General features: G+C 41.8%; 1 protein-coding gene across 4 annotated transcripts in view; it reads left to right on the plus strand.

Moving 5' to 3' along the window:
* Positions 1-2233: 2233 nt before the first annotated feature.
* The window catches only part of EPHA7 (EPH receptor A7), a 181432-nt gene continuing 164919 nt past the window's right edge, over positions 2234-18746 (plus strand). For 2 of the 4 annotated variants that reach the window (XM_074990866.1, XM_074990867.1), the window contains exons 1-3: positions 2234-2505; positions 6901-6965; positions 11283-11952. In XM_074990866.1, the coding sequence (XP_074846967.1) occupies positions 2409-2505; positions 6901-6965; positions 11283-11952 (832 nt within the window). In that variant the 5' untranslated portion in view covers positions 2234-2408. Of the gene's footprint in view, positions 2506-3524; positions 3614-6389; positions 6466-6900; positions 6966-11282; positions 11953-18746 lie in introns of those variants that run through there. The other 2 variants (XM_074990868.1, XM_074990870.1) reach the window with 2 other exon arrangements.

The following is an 18746-nucleotide window of genomic DNA, read 5'->3' on the forward strand; positions in this document are numbered from 1 at the left end:
GTTTGTTAAAAACAGCCTTTTAAACATATACAAGCAAATTCACTTTCTCTCTCTCATTGTATCCATGTACGTATGAGTGTGAGACAGACAGCAAGAGAATAAGAGCACCAGAAATCATGTCACTATATTAATAAAAGTATCCACAGTAGCTAAAAATGCTGTTCAAGAATTTCTTGAATTTAATAGAAAAATATTTAAACTTTCACAAGTAAATGTAAGTTATTCAGTAGATTCAAGGAATACTATAAACATCACGTGCTACCTCCATGTCATTCTCAGAAGTAATGATGAGACCACTGGGGGGAAGTGTTGAAAGCAAGGAGGAATTATTTCATATTGGTGGTTGTTTATTAGATAATGCTGCCTCATATGGCTTTTTTATTTCTAATTTTGTTTTAGCTACTCAAATATCCTACAAACAACCTCCCACATTGTACTTTTTTTATATATAACATGCCATTTTTCAATAGCTGTGTCTCCATTTATGGAAGGATTGTCTCAGATTCTGATATCATTATCCTGGCACTGTATTGGTTTTATATTCCCTGTGTTTCTTTATACTTGTCTGCTTCAATGCTGGTCAGTTTATACTTTTTGTATTCTTTTAAAGGGCACAAACAAGATATTTATACACTTACATAACACATTAAATGTAATATAGAATAAATCTATGGACCATGCACATTTCAAAATAAAAACTATTAAGCCAAGAATTTGAGAGGAGGAAAAGAGAAGCTAATTTACAGCAAGACCCTACAACATAATAGCTGAAAAGTGGAGGGTTCACGTGCCTTTACAGCACAACTGTGCATGTCGCAGTTGTTGACAAATTTAGAATGTGTATTCCGTTCAGACAAAGGCTATCCATGATAATATTCCCATTACAGTCATCAGTAACACCTCTCCCCCGCCCTCCATCCCTACCCCCATTCACTTCCCCACACTCTTTAAGGCTTCCTTTAGGGAACACAAACTTTGATTCACTAATTAAAATGCAAGACATACATAGCGGAGTGGGGACGGTGGATCTGCTGAAAAATCAGTCTTCAAGTCGGTGGGGGGTGAATTTGTTAAAGGCAGATTTAGCAAAATGCTTTCTTTTTCTTATTATCTCATTGTTCTCGGATTACTCCTCGTGTTGGATTACATTCGACACGGGACGGGGGAGGGAGGAACCCGGTGTAACAGCAAAAGGATTTATGTTGTCGTTAATTGGTCTCTTCATAGTTTTGGGAAAGCAGAGAAATAAAACTTTAGTGTTATGTCTCAAATAGGTTTTTACAGCCCCCTCTTAAAAATGAAACCCAAAACGTCCAAAAGTTCTGAGTTTCAGTCGCAGAGTTGCTCTGTTATAGGCAGCATCCCAGAGATGGGGAAATGTACTTGTAAAAGATTCTTGCAGAGGTCAACAATCCCGATCTTTCCCCACCAACCCTCGCTTCATCATTAGTTATGCTCCTTGGGGCACGGATATCGCGACCGAAGAGGACATAAAAGGGATCACGGTGTTGCGGGGGAGAGGGTCCTTTCTTTTCCCCCTCTGCACTGTGCGAAGCTCGTTTAAAACTTGCCAACGCGCAGTTTCCCTGCGATCAGTACCACTGTGGTCATCAGCCACTTCGAGCGGTGTCCGCTCTGGGGAGCTAATTTGGAGAAGGGGGGGGGTGGGGCGGGGACTGCAGGGAAGATCATTAACGCCGTTAACAGGCAAGGCTGAAAAGTCAGCTCCCGGAGAGCGAATCGCTTGATTGAGAGCAACGATCACAATCCCCGGGGCCTGGGGCTGGTGCGCAGCCAGCCTCCTACAGCCCTCCGGGAGATCCCCGCGCCTTCTTTCACGCACCGCTGCTGGCTGGGTGCATTGCAACCCCCCAGCCGCAAGGAGCCTGCCCGCAGCGCAGCTCCCCACCCGACCATACCCACTCCCCACTCGCGTCCCGGCTACGCGCTCAACCTGCGGGGAAGCCAGTGCCAGGCGCAACCCGACACCTTTCCCAGCTCATTGGCCAGCGCCGCCGGCCCCACCTCCGCGGCCGGGGAGAGTCGCTCCTCCGTTCAGCCTCCCAGGGCGAGATCGCCGCTCCTCTTAGGCCGGCTGCGGCTGCCAGTCATTTTGAGGGACGGCCCGCTGGCCAGGCTCCCGTCCCGCCCCTTTCCCGCCCCCCTCCCCCCCCCCATTGATATTATTGGAGTGTGGAGCTCGCGGCCGAGCTGCAGTCAGAGACTCGCAAGCTGCAAATACGGTGCGCGGAGAGGACTAGGCGAGAGGTACAGGCAGCCGGGGGACAGAGCTCCGTGCAAAGGCAACGTAACGCACACAGCAGAACAAACCCTTTAATCCCACCAAGAGGCGGCAGCAGCAGCGGTCGTACAGTAAATACAGATATAAAATCGCCTCCTCCTGCATCATGGTTTTCCCAACTAGGCTCCCTTCTTGGATTATGTTATGCGCTATGTGGCTGTTTCGCTTTGCACACACGGGGGAGGCACAGGCTGCAAAAGAAGGTAAGGTGGTGCGCAAAACAAACTTTGGGCTTTATTTATTTCCTCGCGACCCCGGTGCAATGTTTCGGTGCTTCGTCTGTTGCAAAGTGCATGGCCCCCCGGCCCTCCCCCATGAATCAGCCTCTTGCTGAGATGGGGAGAGGCACCCTGCACGGGCGGCGGGGGGGGGGGGTCCCCGCCACGCTCGCGCGCTCTCTCTCTCTTAAACTGCATTTAATTTGAGACGTGGGGTTTGCAAGGCATTGCACTTGTGGCAAAGACGTGGCTCGGGGGAAGAGCGGACATAGGATATGGGGTGGAGGGGGGGGCTCAATGCAGGGGAGACTCGGCTTGTGAACGGTAGCAGCCTTCATTACTCCTGCCACTAAAGGTGAGGCTAAGCATTTGTCCCCCTCCAGGCGGAAGGGGCCCGAGTTTGTCAGGGGCGCGCAACCCGAGTGCCAGAGCCAGGACTGCAGCACACATCCGAGCCTGTGGACGCTTGCCCAAGGGGTTGGGGCACTTTCCTCGTAGTGCCCCAGCTAAAAGAGAAGCTAGCTAATAAAGTCCGCTCTCCCTTTCCTGCTAGTGAGGGCCTGCAGCTCTCCGAAAGCCATTGGGGCTGACACACTAGGCGCAAAGATAGACTCTGGTGGGCTATAATTAAATGGATCTCCAGGAGGTCCTGTACACGCGTTATATTTGCATGCCGGTGTCTAGCTTATGAGTTGGTCATCTGCAGGCATCTCTGAGTACATGGAGGGAGAGGTTTTTGTTCCAGCTGCGTGTCACAAGCAGGGCTCCCGAAATCCCACCCTGCCAGCATCGCTACAGCAAACCAACGCCTAATATTGCGGATTGGGAAAGAGCCCGGGCAGGTTTCTAGCAGGGACTAGCCCACTTCAGTTCACAAAGTCAGGCCGGGCATGTCTTTTCTGGTTGGCCGGGGGTGGGGGTGGGATGAAAAATTCGAAGACCCCCTTGGTTTGGGGGTTCCCCCCGTATGTCATTGGATCATTGGCATAAGGAGAAGCCCCTTATCACAAGCTCGCTTCCAATGAAGAGGAGGGTCTTTCTGGGGGGGTAGTTGGAAAGTTGATCTGAAGAGCCTGAGCACTGGACTCGCGAAGTAAGCCCTGGACGGGCGAGGGAGGCTGAAAGGGGGAGGCGAGGGGAAGCCAGGAGGGCTGGCCTGGCCTGGTAAGCGGCCGGCTTGGTGCCGGCTGCGTGGGGAGGGCGCCTGGAGCTGGGACAAGCTGCTGGCCAGGCCGGCGTCCCGCGTCCGCCTTGAGTTCGGGTGCCTGCCTCTAGCGCCCCGGCAGCCGCTGCTGGGCTGTCCCTAGGCTGAGCTGGCGGGAGGAGGGGGGCGGCAGGCGGGGATCTCGGCCCGCGAAGTTACTTTCGCTGCCCCCTGTCCATCCCCGGCTCCGGGGGTGAGAGAAGCCAGCCCTGTGCGCGCCCCCGCTTCTCCCTCAGAGCCGGGGGCGAAGGAGGAGGAAAGCGCCGAGGCTCAGAGTTGGCCCTGCAGGGGGCTGGGCGCATGAGCGCCTGCAGGGGGCGGGCGGCCGCGGGGCGGAGGTCACCCGGGCAGGCGGCGCGTGGAAAGTTCAGACGAAGGCGATCGGGGCTGTTTGAAGGGAGCCCGGGCCGGAGCGTGGCGGTGACGCGAGACGCGGGCCCGCTGGCAGGGTGCACGCTGGCCTGCGCGGGGCGGCGAGCTCCGCTCCTTTCCCTGCCGCAGCGATCCGGAGCGCAGCGCCTGGCGCGCTGGTTCGCGGGTTAAATCGCGCGTGGGGCCCAGCTCCTTCCTGCCTCGCCTCGGCTCCGGCTGCCCTCGGGGCAGCTCCCGCCCTGCTGAATACGAGGGTTGCCTTTGCCATTGTTTTCGGGAGGGGGGCACGGCTGCACCCGGGAGTTGGGCACGGAGGTGCCCTGCCCGCGCCCATTGACGGCCTTTGAAGCCCAGTCCCGAGGTGAGGGCCCGGCGGAGGTTTAGGGGGAGACAGCGACTCCCCGGAGAACACGCGTGGGTCGGTGCGCGGAGGCGAGAGGCTGCCCGTGGCTTGTGCGCAAACAGCGCGCCCCTCTGGCTGGGCGCAGGGCCCGCGGAGGGAGTCCCAGTGTCCGGCAGCGCACGGGAGCTCAGCTTCAACGGGCACCGTGTGTGTATGAGAGAGAGAGGATGATTCAGGCAGGATTAAAGGCCCCCATTGACTTCCCCAGGACCTTGTCTCTCTCTCTCCCCCAACTCTGTCTTGTGCCCGCTATAGCGCAACGAACCAGGCGGACTTGACTTTCTTTAAAACAGGGTAGCTAGTCAGTTTCTGCAACCAGAAGTTGTGCCGAAGCTCAGCTCCGGGAGCTGGAGCGCTGCCTAGGAGAACTTCAGGGCTGCTTGGGAAGCAGATGGAGAGTGTTTCCCACCGCTTGGGGAAAGAGTTTTCATCTCAGAAACGGGACATGCTGGATGTAGACTGCAACTGTACTACTACTACTACTACTACTACTACTACTAATTAATAATAATAAAAACGCTATCACCCATGTAACTTTTGAAAAGAAAGCCAGCAATAGGAAACGAGCATTTCATATAGCATTTTACCTCTTCAAGGCAGTGCACAAACATCTGACTAGGAAAGCTACTTCCCAATAACTTTTAATGCAGTGGGCAGTACAACACATAATTATGCAAAGGTCATCTGTGTATCACTGGTTTATCATACAGCATTTTTATTAATGAGTTATTATCTTAGATTACAACCTGATGTGCCATCACATATTCCCTAGCCATGGCCATGAAAGGGTTAAACATGTACTTGTATCTAAATTTTCAGCTAACTAGGATTGTCCTTGATTAGCAAGTCAACATACACATCGGCAACTCTTCTTTAGGTAATGGTACCTGCTAATGCACCTTAGTTAAATATTAATTGTTTAAGATAATTTATGTAACAAGAGAACAGCAAATTTAATTGACTGGCTCAAGTGCATATTAACATATGGAAAGGGAAGTTATGGTTTCGTCTTCCAATTTCAGCAAATAATGTAATGTACAGAGAGTAGTAATTCTTCTAAAATATTTTTAAAAACTATTCTTCTAACTTTTATTTTGATATAGATTGCAAATCAAAGACATTGGTAAACCTAACAAAGTTTATTGTAATCTATTTAAGAATTAGATCAGAATACCAGAATTATATGTAACTCTTTGTTCATGTACCATTTTACATTGGTAGAGATGTAGTTTTTATTATTCAAATGTACATTGCGATCATTTGAAATCGCAACATACTTCTCTTTTGTTACAAATAGGGCATTTATTTATTAAACAGTAAATATGGCTTTTTTTTTCTTCCAAAGAAATAATGTCTATAGACAGAGGTAACATTGGGATTTATGTCTTTCCAGTTTACAAGATTATTTTTATAGTGCAATTTAATAATTTATTTCTTAGAGTTACTTAGACATATCAGGCTTAACTAATGTAATAGATATTTAGAGATTTTGTGAAAACATGTAATAGTATGTAGAGGTTTATGATTATAACTGCATATAATCTCTTGAGTATGGCCAATTAAATATGAGTTCCCAATGTGAAATAAGGTGGACATTTTTGTATTTTGTTTTAATGGATTAAGATTAATGGAATACATTGACTGGACTAAGATTTAGAAATAAGCATTAAACACTTTTACCAGCAAGCTGAATCTTACCAACAGTTTTGTCTATCAGAACTTGTAAAAGTCATATTGGATGTGTACAGATATGAAAATATTTAAATAATAAAATGTTGTACGTGAATTAATTTTACTAATGTGTATGTATACTGTTTTGAAAATGCAGAATGCTATGTAAGTGCAAATTCTTGTTTTGTGGAACTTTATTTGTCTTGTATTCACTTGTTTGAATTAATATTCTCATAAAATGTTAAGGGACCATCTATTCTTGTGCACTACCCTTGACTTCAGAGTGGGAATCCAGGTAGGATGCAACTGTCAGCTGTTTCCAAATGAGTCTGAACAGAGTTGAAATATTGCTGAACTGTTTAAAATTCTAATTTTAAAGGGGAATATTGTTTGTAAGGAATGAGAGGAACAAATATTTGCTGCTAAACATTAGAATTTTTATGACACTTAGGTACTATATCTATACCTATATGGCAGAGACAAAATCAAAAATTAAGAACTGAATACTTTTGCTTAATAAAAATGTGAATGCCATACCTTAAATATATATGAAGACTTTCCTAATTACAAATATTTATGTGGTGGTGAACAGAGAAAATATATTTATCCTTTTATTCAGATATGATTTTATATATATTCTTGTTGAATTTCATCACAAAGCTTTTGATTTAGATTTTTAAAAATTCTTAAGTTCTTTCTTTAGTACATTGCAGATATTTTTCTCTTTCAGTAATATTACTGGACTCTAAAGCACAACAGACAGAGTTGGAGTGGATTTCTTTTCCTCCCAATGGGGTAAGTACTCAAAAAACTAACTTGTCTCCAAAAATTGTCTGGTGTCTGATGTAGGCAAATTTTTAAACATACTTTAAACAAGCTGGTATTCCCCAAATTTCCCTCAGTAATCACAGTGAGTGTTTACAGCTCCTGAGTGTCTCTTGTGAAAAGAAACATACCTCAGGTTACAGTGTACAAAAGCAAGCTAATTACAAGGAAGCGTCTCTTCAGTAACTCACTTAAACCCCTTTATTAGCTTTCTGTTTTGTGGTGTAATCTTTTATGCTGTACTCAAAGGTTTTGTGTACTTGTGACACTGTATTCTAAATATATTTTTCTACTCTCTTTCTATTTTTAGAAGTACTGTAGACAACAGACATATTTGATATGGAAACTGGCTAAGGATACATTACTTGATATTTTTCAAATAAACAGTGCAAAGAAATGTGTATATATTTGTTGTAATTAAATAGCATAACGTGAAGTGCTCTGAAATGTAAACATCTGTACTAGAGAGTGATCCAAACAGCCCCGGATCTTGAGGAGCTTGAAATCTGGCTCTAGGTCCAAATTTTGAGGCTTCAGCATAGCTCTCATTCGTGTGCCTCAATGCCTTTTCGACAAATGCATTCTCAGATGTCCTGTGAAAACCTGTCAACGTACAAATACATCATTATACAAAAAATAAACTTAGCACATCCTATTTTAATTGCCATTTTTGTCTATTAAAAATTATCAAATAGTTGTGTCTTCATCTCTTAAATAGAAATTAAAAAAAAAAAGATCCCTCATGTCTTGAGAAGAAAATTTAAAGAGAGAAGAGTATGCCCAATTATATTTACATTAGAACTCAGTCCTACAAACCTGAAGTGAGTGATTCCTGCTCCTGGAAGCCACGTCACTGACTTTACTGAGGCTACTCGCGTGAATAAGGGGTTGTGGGATCAAGCCCTTAATCTTCAGCGCATTAAGAAATCTGGAGACAGAAGAGCATGGCTTGTGAGTGGGGATATAAAAGCGTAATAAATCCTTTAAATAAGAACAAAAATCTGAAAGTGTCTTAGTTTAAAAGCAAGCGCGTAAAATCAATACAAGCAGAAACTGGAAATGAGTCTGAAGACTTGAGAAAGTACATAATGTGAGCTGAACACTTAAGATGGATAATAACTGTGGCATTAACATTTTGCATTGATTGAAGCCTTTTAATAGAAGTGTCTGAAAGATTAGTTAGAAGAATTGCAATAGTCTAGCCTGCATGTAATGGAAGTGTGAACTTTGTCAATGTATTTGAGAATGAAAGGTGGAAAATATAGTAGACTAGTATTGTATAGATTGTAAAAAGGTGACTTTGTAATGTGGATTCAGAAGAGCATAGAGTATTCAAAAAACAGTGAAATGATAGTAAGGATGCCTGAAAAAATAATTTTTTACATTAACAGAATACACTTTATTATGTTTGAAATTAAAAATATAGTATTTTTTAAAATTCAGCTGCCTTTAATTCTCTTCAATCCAGGACAAATATGGAAACATGCCACAAATAGAAGAGAAGTTTTTTTTTTTTTATAGCAAGAAACGAGTGCATAATCATGTGCTTGGTGAAGTTCAGTAACAAATGTATTCTCTGGCTCTGAATGGCATCAAATACCTTTTAAATAACAAAGGAATTAACATGCATTATGGCAATATGTATTAGCAGAAGAGTACTTCATGTCTTACTCATATAACAACTTTATTTCTTTTTAATATCATTAAGTGTCAGAAGAAAATCAAACATACTTTTCAGATTATTGCAAGGTGATTTTATAAACAGTAGTTTTTACATATGGTAGACAGAAATAGTTATGTTCCAAAATATCTGTAACATGAGGGAGGAAATTCTGAATCCTTTCAGAGTAGCTAGAACTCCTGACAATTCTCAGATAAACATAAAAAGAAACATGCACATCCTTTTGATCTTTTCTGTGGTTTTAGAAAGATGAGGAAGGTGAGATGATGAGTGTTGGCAAAAAAGATTATCTCTGCTGGAATTTTTTTCCATGCAAAGGAGTAATCTGAACATCTCTGATATTATTTACATTGGTGTGGTAGGATCTTAACAGAATCTCTGCTCTTCTGGTTTGTGTTACCCTACCCAAGGCAGAGTTCTGTATTTGTATGATTTTTTTTTGGGGGCGGGGAAAGGGGAATTCAGAGGTTTTCAGATTTCAGTGGTCTGTACTCTGCTTTTTGGATATGCTAGGGTAACTCTCTTGACTTCAAAGGTATAACACTGTTGTAATTTGGGAATATCTGAAAGTAGGCTCTCAATCATGATGTGGAAACTGCTTACATGAGATAAAATATAAAATCCTGAAAATGAAACTGAGAATGAGAGTATCAGAGTGAAACTCTTAGAGTGATCTTTGGCTCTTGAGCGTTTTTTGTGCATTGCTCCATGCGTGCTCTCTCTCTCTCTCTCTCACACACACACACACACACACACACACACACACACACACACACACACACACACACACACACACACACACACTCTCTCTCTCTCTCTCTCTCTCTCTCTCTCTCTCTCTCTCTCTCTCTCACCTTATCTGTACTAAGCTGAACAGGAGAAAAAATCTTAGTTAAAATCTATTAAATGTATACTGAGGATAAGCTTTCTTCCTCTCTAAGAGAGTATTAAGTTTTAATATGTACTCATTTGTTACCTACAAAAGCATTTAATAATATTTTACAGTAAGATAATATCAGATGTGTGTTACTATATCTAACATAACTATAGTAACTGAAATACTTTGAAACACATTTTAATATTTACAACTTCTGTGGATTTCAGCACTTACAACCATAATATATTTAGTGGTAATAACTTCCAGCATCAGTTCATCAACGTTTACTTTTCTTGGAGCAGTAGAACAACTTGAAATGATCTCATTTGCTGTCAAGTAGGCTCATGAAGTATTACATACTGGGTGAGTTTTGGTCTGGGAAACCAATATCTGTTAGTGATTGCCTTCCCAGTCTGATTACCAAAGACAGCACCTTCCATAGGGGTTCAGTTCTGGAAGTTGTAGTGTGCCAATAGCCAATCCAGAAGAGTACATGCATAATGTTAAGCACATGAGTAATCCCACTGATATTAAGCATGTAGTTAAGTGCTCTGTTGAAACAGGCTGAGTGCTTGGAGGGACTGAGCTCTAGTTAGCTATGTTATTTGACAGCCTTTAACTTACTGATCTCTTTCAAAGTTTTCCCTTTTAAGATGTAATTTGCGTTATGAACTGAGCACTACAGGACATTTATAAAAGGTACAAGGGCTGGATTTTTCTCTTAATTATCTCTGGGTAAATCTGAAGGATCTAACTTTAGCCCAGCTGATGTCAGAGGGATTTTTTTCCAACTTAATCGAGATAATGCAATTATTCTGCATGTACCATTTTAGCACCTCCATACCGCGGAGACTTGGAAATAAGAAGAAAGGAAAGGCCCTGAACTTGCAGATCTTTATTCACACATGCAGCCCTTACTCAAATGTGTAACCTCAATTACTTAAAATGAAATCCCAGTGTAGTCAGGTAAAATAGTTTTACCATTGGTCACTGGGCCTATTCATATGAGTAGGGGTTTTCAGGATCAGGTCTGTAGCTTGTAAATGGGAGATGAAATTGTCCCTAAATACGTAACAAGATAAAAAGCTGGATATGTCATCTTTGTGATCTCTTTTCCAGTTTGTTATTTTCCCTGCAAGTGGTGGTCACAATGAGGGCCATATACTGAAGTGTAAAAATATTTTCAAGTGCAGATTCTAATTATTAATTAAGATTCAGGGCAGGTTGCTTGTGCACCAAGAATGGCACTAAGGTTTAGGTATGCAAGGATATAAAATGAAAGGCTTTCATTTTCTAAGACTACATGGTTGATTACAGATGTGTTTCTGTCAGCACATCATTGATCATCTTCATTCCTTGCTCACCTAAAATTCTGATTGATATGAGAGAACATAGGAGTGAACCCCAACTATAATCAGTGTGTGAGTAAATTGTATAGTACTTTATAGAACTTGCAATCAACATAACTGTAACCTGTTGTAATATGAATAATGTATTTTGAAGGTTATTTATATGCTAAAATTCATGGAACACAAACTAGAACACCATTAAAATTTGTGCTTTTCTTATGCAAAATATTAGCATTTTAATAATTCTCCACTATTTTTGAGGCATCACTGTTTACAAAGAATGAAGACCAAACCTGTGTCAGAATATTTTTATACATGTATAAATTTAATATAGCGGTAAGATGCTATCTTGTATTAATAACTGTTTGTTGCTGTTTTAGTGGGAAGAAATTAGTGGACTGGATGAAAATTACACTCCTATACGAACATACCAGGTATGCCAGGTCATGGAACCTAACCAAAATAACTGGCTGAGGACTAACTGGATTGCAAAAGGCAATGCACAAAGGATTTTTGTAGAACTGAAATTCACTCTGAGGGATTGTAACAGTCTTCCTGGAGTACTGGGGACATGTAAAGAAACTTTTAACTTACATTATTATGAAACAGACTACGACACTGGCAGGAATATCCGAGAAAATCAGTATGTAAAAATAGACACAATTGCAGCAGATGAAAGTTTTACCCAGGGTGATCTTGGGGAGAGAAAAATGAAACTTAACACAGAGGTGAGAGAGATTGGACCTTTGTCCAAGAAAGGATTTTATCTTGCATTTCAAGATGTGGGTGCCTGCATTGCTTTGGTTTCTGTCAGAGTCTACTACAAGAAATGCTGGTCTATTATTGAGAACTTAGCTATTTTTCCAGATACAGTGACTGGCTCAGAGTTTTCCTCTCTAGTTGAGGTCCGAGGAACTTGTGTGAGCAGCGCAGAAGAGGAGGCCGATAACTCTCCTAGGATGCATTGTAGTGCAGAAGGAGAATGGTTAGTGCCTATTGGAAAGTGTATCTGCAAAGCTGGATACCAGCAGAAAGGAGACACTTGTGAACGTGAGTAAACCTACACTTTTAATAATATCTTACAATAGCGGTTGTGTTTTGTTCACATTTTTGTTGTCTTTGCCTCAAAATATATTATTAGGCCCATCCTAATACATGGAGCATTTGAATCTATACTCTTCATGCTGGCTAACCTAACTAAATTAGCTCTTTTGAGGATGAAAGTCAACAGTTGCATACTGCATTTTCAAATATAAAACCAATAGGCAATTCAGAACACAATTCAATGTAAATACAGTTGCAGAAGTTATACTTCAGAGAGGAATAAGGTAAGGATGACAGTCACTGTAGTTCATTGTAATGGTACTGAACAGATCATATCTTGCCAAGAAGACCTTATTAACATTCTTGTATTTGTGCATTATATAAACTATTTGGTGTTGTTCCATGCTTTGTGGCAGAAAATTGTGAGGAATGTTAAACTTTTCTTGTAGAAGCACACTTGTTCGCAGTGCTGCAGACAAAAGGTTTTCCAATAAATGTGAAAGTGAGAAAACACCAAAAAGTAAAACTATTACAGGCATTAAATATCAAGGGAGTGACATATCTGACTTACGTTGAGATTTGTCTAAAACTGAATTCTGCAGTCAGTGGGTTTAATGGGAGTTTTGCCTTTCTAAGGATTGGAAAAGGACCACTCGATTTGGCCGCTATTGAAAGGAAGAAAACAAGCAGTGTCTCATCTTGAATCCCTAGTCTTCAGGAAACTTACATCTTTCCTTTCAGCAGGGGTTCACAGTGAAATATTTGGTAGGTAGTTGGAGTGTGTGGAGTTGATCTGTGACTTTTCCAGCATTGCACAAATCTTTCAGCATTGTGGGAAAAGGACTGAGTTTCTACAGTAATGAGGGTGATCTCATTAAGAGTTATAATGTGAAAAACTGCCCACATGAATCAGTTCAATACCATTTATCTAAGCTCTGTTAAAAGAATTAAAATAATTCCGCCTAAAGTTCTGAAACTTTAAAAGACTTTTCTTTGGGACACTATTTTTTTGTTTTAAAAAGCATCTTAGGTAACTCACACTTGATGATGTGATCGGTGGATAGGTCTATAATTATAATACTAATTTTCTTTGCCTTTTTGTAAAAATTTACAAAGTGCCTGGCTGAAGGGAAAACTGGAGCAGTGGGGGAGGACAAGGGAATCAGTGTTTTGATAATTGGAATTCAAATATTTATTTTTATTAAATAGGCTTCTTAATTTCTAACCACAGCGATGTTGACAAAGGAATTAAATGATATCTTGTACTTGAGTATAGCACTGTGTTCATTTGCAAGGAACACTGCCCATTTTTGGCCTGCTTCCAGAGCAATTGCTAAGAGAGTACTCAACTCTGGAATCAATCCAGAAGCACATGGATAGGATTTCTCCTTTTTTCTTTCAGTGATCTTGTTAAGAGTTCACAAACAAATTTTGGCTCCATATTGAGGCAAACTGATGTCTTGGGGAGAGAGAGGAGGTCGGATGCAGTCATTCACAGAATGAATGTGTTACCAGCTTGAAGTCAAAATGGTCTAGGTGACGCTGACTCTGTGATAGTTGCAGTCTGTGATACTGGTTAAGATTCTCTGCACTTGAGGGTGTTATTAAGCATGATCAACTTATAGTGACTGATAATACAGCTGACACACTGATACAGTTGCTGTTTTTGGTGACATATTGAAAGAATCTTATCTGAACGTTGACACTAATGCAAGTGGCTATCTGTTACTGTCAAGCTTTGTGACAGATCAGGCAGAAGCATGTTGGTGCATGCTTCCTTAATCCAAAGCTTCTATGGCTCTTCTTAAGGGCTCAATTCTGAAAACAAAACAAAACAACAACAAAATACAAAGAAACAAACAAAAAAACCCCCATAAGACCAGGCATTGGCTTCTTTGCCACTACTCGTGCTAGTAAGCACCAGGCATAAGATTCTATCTTGGTAGGCGAAAAAGAGAGGTTTTTTTCAATCATGGTTAACTCAATGGGCTTAACTGAACACAACTGAAAACCCAGTTAAGAGGGAGGCTAACATGTTGGAAGATGTATTATTTGGTTGTGCGGCAGGCAAGAGAGAATGCTTGGTGAGAGCACAGGCTACAACATAGCCATCTAACTCCTCCTCAGGTATGTTACTGGCACCCTAATAGCGCTTTACAGTTGCGTTATGTTAGTTCATTTGAGCTATACTGATTGAAAAAGTCATCCTTTTTGTCTCTCCTGACATCTCTTATAAGTTAGTATTTTCAGCATCTTAAGAAACAAAGTTTATCTTTCAATTTTAACATTGACTACCAATATTTTGGCAGAGGATATTTTTGTCATATAAACAAATACTCTGCAAATCGTAGTAAGTGCTAGAGCTTACCAAAAAAAAAAGGAAGAAGAAAAAAGATATTCAAAGATTGAATTCAGGTTGAACCTCTTTAGTCTGTCACTCCCTTGTCTAGCAACATCTGTAATCTGGCATGGTTTGAGTGATTTGGCCAACCACTTATCATGGCTGTGGCCAAGTTTCCCATGGTCCCATAAAGTTTATTTACAGCCACCAGTCCTGGTTCTCAGTGTTCTGTGCATTTATTTAGCTGTAATCTACCCCAAAATGTCATCAAGAGTCCAGTAAGTCATGAAAGTGTTGATAATGCTGCTAAATATTGACCTCCCAAGGTCTGGCAAATTCTCTTTTTCGGCACTGGTCTGCTCCATAGGATGCTGGACTAGAGAGATTCAACCTGTACTGAACGTTGGCATTAGTTTTCCCTTGTGTTCTATCTCCAGATTTGTTAAAATATTGATCCATATAAATACTCTTATTTGGGATATGCATTGAATAAGTCACATAAAAATTTGCATTCCAGTAGCACCTATATGCATAAACGAACTTACGGCTGCATTCTGCTAGGTACTGCACACTTATATGGTAAATAGCTGTCTCTGCCCCTAGAGAATTTAGAGTCCTAGTTTTAGGCAAAACATAATAGCTGGGTCAAGTGAAGAGGGGGACTGGTTAGTATTACTATGAGCTGCTTATGTGTCGGACTCTATTTGCAACATGCATATCCGTTATTTCTTTAGTGCTGGCAGCATGTTCAGTGTTGTGTGATATACAATAAAACATTGTCTTATCATTCAAGAACTTGCATTCTAGGGCTTGATCCTGACAGTACTTAGGAAATGGTGAGCCCCGAAGACATCCTCAGACATAGCGTTTCTGCTGCTGTAAAAACAAATGGAAATGTTAGCACTCAGGAGCACTCGTTCCTGCAATTCTCACATAGCCTATGACCTGTGCAGTGGGAATTTCACCTATTTTGTCTATGCAAGGACCACATTTGGGACAGTATCTGAATGACTGTGGTCTGTTGGGAAGGAAGGGAATTCTTTGTAAAGTTCTAGTGTAATCCACTTTCCATATGGTTCACATTATTTAAAAAGAAACTGTACCCATTTGCTCCTGAGCAGCAGTATGATATTTCACAAGGTAGGAAGTACCTCTCAACATGAATGAACTGAAAAAATATATATGAAAATTAATTTGGCACCACGGCTGAAAATTCAAACTTCTGGAATAAGCCAGACAGGCATAATTTACTCTTATATGTGCATTAGAAGAACACAACAGAATAAACTTTGCTTTCCCCAAAAATGAGTGTTACAGCCTGTTGTGGAATGTATATCCCTGAAGTGAAGGGTGGTATATACCTGATTTTTTTTTTGGAGTGGTATTGTGCATTCCAAGCAGCAATTTGCAAAAAGCTACAGACTGCTGCAGTAACTTCTGATCTCTTTTGGGATGTAAACTTTTGGTGCTAGTAGATGTGACTTGACAGAGAAGTCCAGCCAATGAGGTACATTATATTTGACATGTAGCCCCCTCTCCGCTTTCCTTCCTGGGTTATGTGGGAGAAGGAAATACTCATTTATGTGTGGGGGCACCTGATGTTGATATTAAAGGAGATCTTGAGTATGCCAGTGGTTATGTTGCAATCCCTTACTCGCAAAGGAATTCACAATTAGTGGTGCCTCCATCTGGCTGACCCCTGTACATTCTAAGTAGTATGTTTTCACAGCATCTTCTGGCAAGGAGTTCCACAGGTTCAGGTGACCCTTGTAATAAGACTAATAATCTGTGCCATGGTTCTAAGGCCGTGGATCAAAAAATCTGGTGCCATGAAAAAAAAATTTTTTTTTTGAAAAACGGGCCCCTGAGGCATCTATCCATCATTTTTTCCCAAAGAATCTTTTAGAAAAAGGCACTCTTCCTCATCCAGGAGCAGGGAAAAAAGTGCCACATTCTTCTGGTTTAATATCTAAAGAACGCATTTTGTGCGTAGACGTTCCATGGAATTTTTCGAAAGAGCCCAGGCTTTTTCAAAAAAAACAAACCCCTCACTAGTATAGATGTAGTCTACCAGTTGTGTGAATCAATGATCAATGTAGGCAAGGTGACAAACTGCACAACCCCTCTGAAGCTGTGAGCTGGCTCCACTAACTGCCAGCAGCTCTGGTTCCTGATTCACTGAGAATATCACTCTGTGTCAACTCAAGACTCTGACTCTCACTGCTCTGCATATTCTCTTGTAAGCATTTTACCAAACAGCCAAAGTTACTCACAGTTTTTCCCTGCACGCCCATCTCAGTCAGCTCTAAGCACAGCAAGAAATCTCTCCCCAGGATCCATGAGAAGCTGCAACCATCTCTGAAGCCCCAGCAGGCTCTCAGTACCAGCTTCCAGCATCCTAGCAGTAGCTCCTGTTAAAGACAGAGATGCACACCAGCAGTCTCACTATATGTCCCTCCTTTTTTCCAAGGTGTCATGGGAGTTGAAGTTTCTAAAGCCAGACTGCAGCACACAGGATCTTCCCAGTAAAGGTTTGAGGCTCCTATGGTAAAGGGAGTCTACAGACATACTTGTGATATGGCATTTTTTGTTATATTTTCAGGCATATTCCACTTCAGAATAATTTTTCTGAGGAGTCTGAGTTCATCCTGAGCTAATGTTCTAGCTTTCTGTTAGAAGGATTGTACTGCTGCAGATGCCTGCTTCTGAGGCTTAAAGATTGGTTATTAAAGATCTCATAACACCTCTAACAAGAGTAAGTTGGATGGACTGTGAATCAGGGTAGGATTTGGCCTAGAGTATCTATTTCAAGAACTGGCTAACCTGCAGTTCACAGGTAATTATCACCCATTTACCTAAATTCTGTGCTGTTTCAGTTTGCCCTGTTTCTCTTCATTTGCACTTCGTATCTCTTCCTTTGTTGAAACAGCTCATATAGGACTAAAACCACCTTCATGTCCCTTGCTGGCATACAGCCCGTGTGGCTGGATCCTGTCTCCCACCCCATACATCCTGGCACAGAGGAGCTGTATTAAGTAGAGCATTTCAGGGTGGAGAGGTGATGTGCTTGGTATATAACACATTAGCTCTTCAAGTTGTGGCTCAGGAAGAACACAGGTGATCTGGTAGCTGATAATGACCTCCCTCCTTTCAGCACCCAGAAGAAGCTGGATGCGGGAGATTCTGCTTCAGATTATTTTTCCTTTACTGAAGTTTTTCTGTCAAACAGTTGCTGACTTGGTCTCCAAATGTGACTCTGTTTCAGTGGTGGCTGTTTCTGTATATGTCAATTTATGAAGAGTTTAGGCAGGCTTTGAGGTGTGCCTGATAGGTACTTGCTGAAGGATGAGAACTACTGGATGGACTGTGATTCCCGACCATCCCCAGCTGTTCAGAAGGGAACTGGGATTTCCATAGTCTTTCCTGAAGATGCTGCTTTTTATATTTGTCTCTGGCAAGAAAGAATCTCTAAATTTGAAGTTTCGTTCCCTTTCACTTGCTAGGAGGTAAAAGGATATTGGTTTGCTTTTCTTTCCTGGAGTGTTCTGGCTGCCATTTGTGATCTTGCCTGGTGGAAGAATCACAGAACTGGAAGAGACCTTGGGAAGTCATCAAGTCTAGCCTCTAGTACTTATGGTAGGATCAAGCACTATAGACCAGTGTTCCTTAAAATTTTTGAGACCACAGAACGCCAAACAATATTATTTTTCATGTGGAACACCTATGAAAATGTTCTTAAAAATGTTGTCAGCCCTAAAAACCGAAACAGTAACATATACAACAAAAACAAAATGAAGTAATTTAATCAGGTGTCATATCAATGAAGTAACATTGTATCTGAGTTTAATAGCAGAAAATATATATACCATGAGCGTATCAAAAAAGTGTCAGATGCTTGCAGCACACTGGCGAGTTGTTCATGGAACAACAGAGTTCTGCTGAACGCAGTTTAAGAAGCACTGCTATAGACTATCCTGACAAGTGTTTGTCTAACCTGCCCTTAAAAATCTTCAACAGCAGAGATTCCACAGCTTACCGAGGTAATTTATTTCAGCGGTTAACCACCCTATCAGGAAGTTTTTCCTAGGCTGTGGTCATGCTAGCCCTCCCTTTGGGAAGGGGCATGTTAATGAGGGAGTTTGGAAAATGCTAATGAGGCACTGACATGAATATGCAGTGCATCATTAGCATAATGGCAGCCGCACACGATTTGGAAGTGTTGCTTTTGGAACTCACATTGCCTGTGTAGCTGGGAGCCTTTGAAAAGGATCGCCAGACTTCAAAAGCCCCTTCTTCCTATTTAGTTTTAGGAAGAAGGGGCTTTTGAAGTCAGGGGGTCCTATAGAAAGGCCCCCAGCTACACAAGCAGTATGCATTCCAAAAGCGGCATTTTACGTTGCGTGTGGCTGCCATTATGCTAATAAGGCACTGCATATTCATGTCAGAGCCTCATTACCAT

The sequence above is a fragment of the Carettochelys insculpta genome, chromosome 3 (genome assembly GCF_033958435.1).
Source record: "Carettochelys insculpta isolate YL-2023 chromosome 3, ASM3395843v1, whole genome shotgun sequence".
In the NCBI taxonomy this organism is placed as follows: domain Eukaryota; kingdom Metazoa; phylum Chordata; order Testudines; family Carettochelyidae; genus Carettochelys; species Carettochelys insculpta.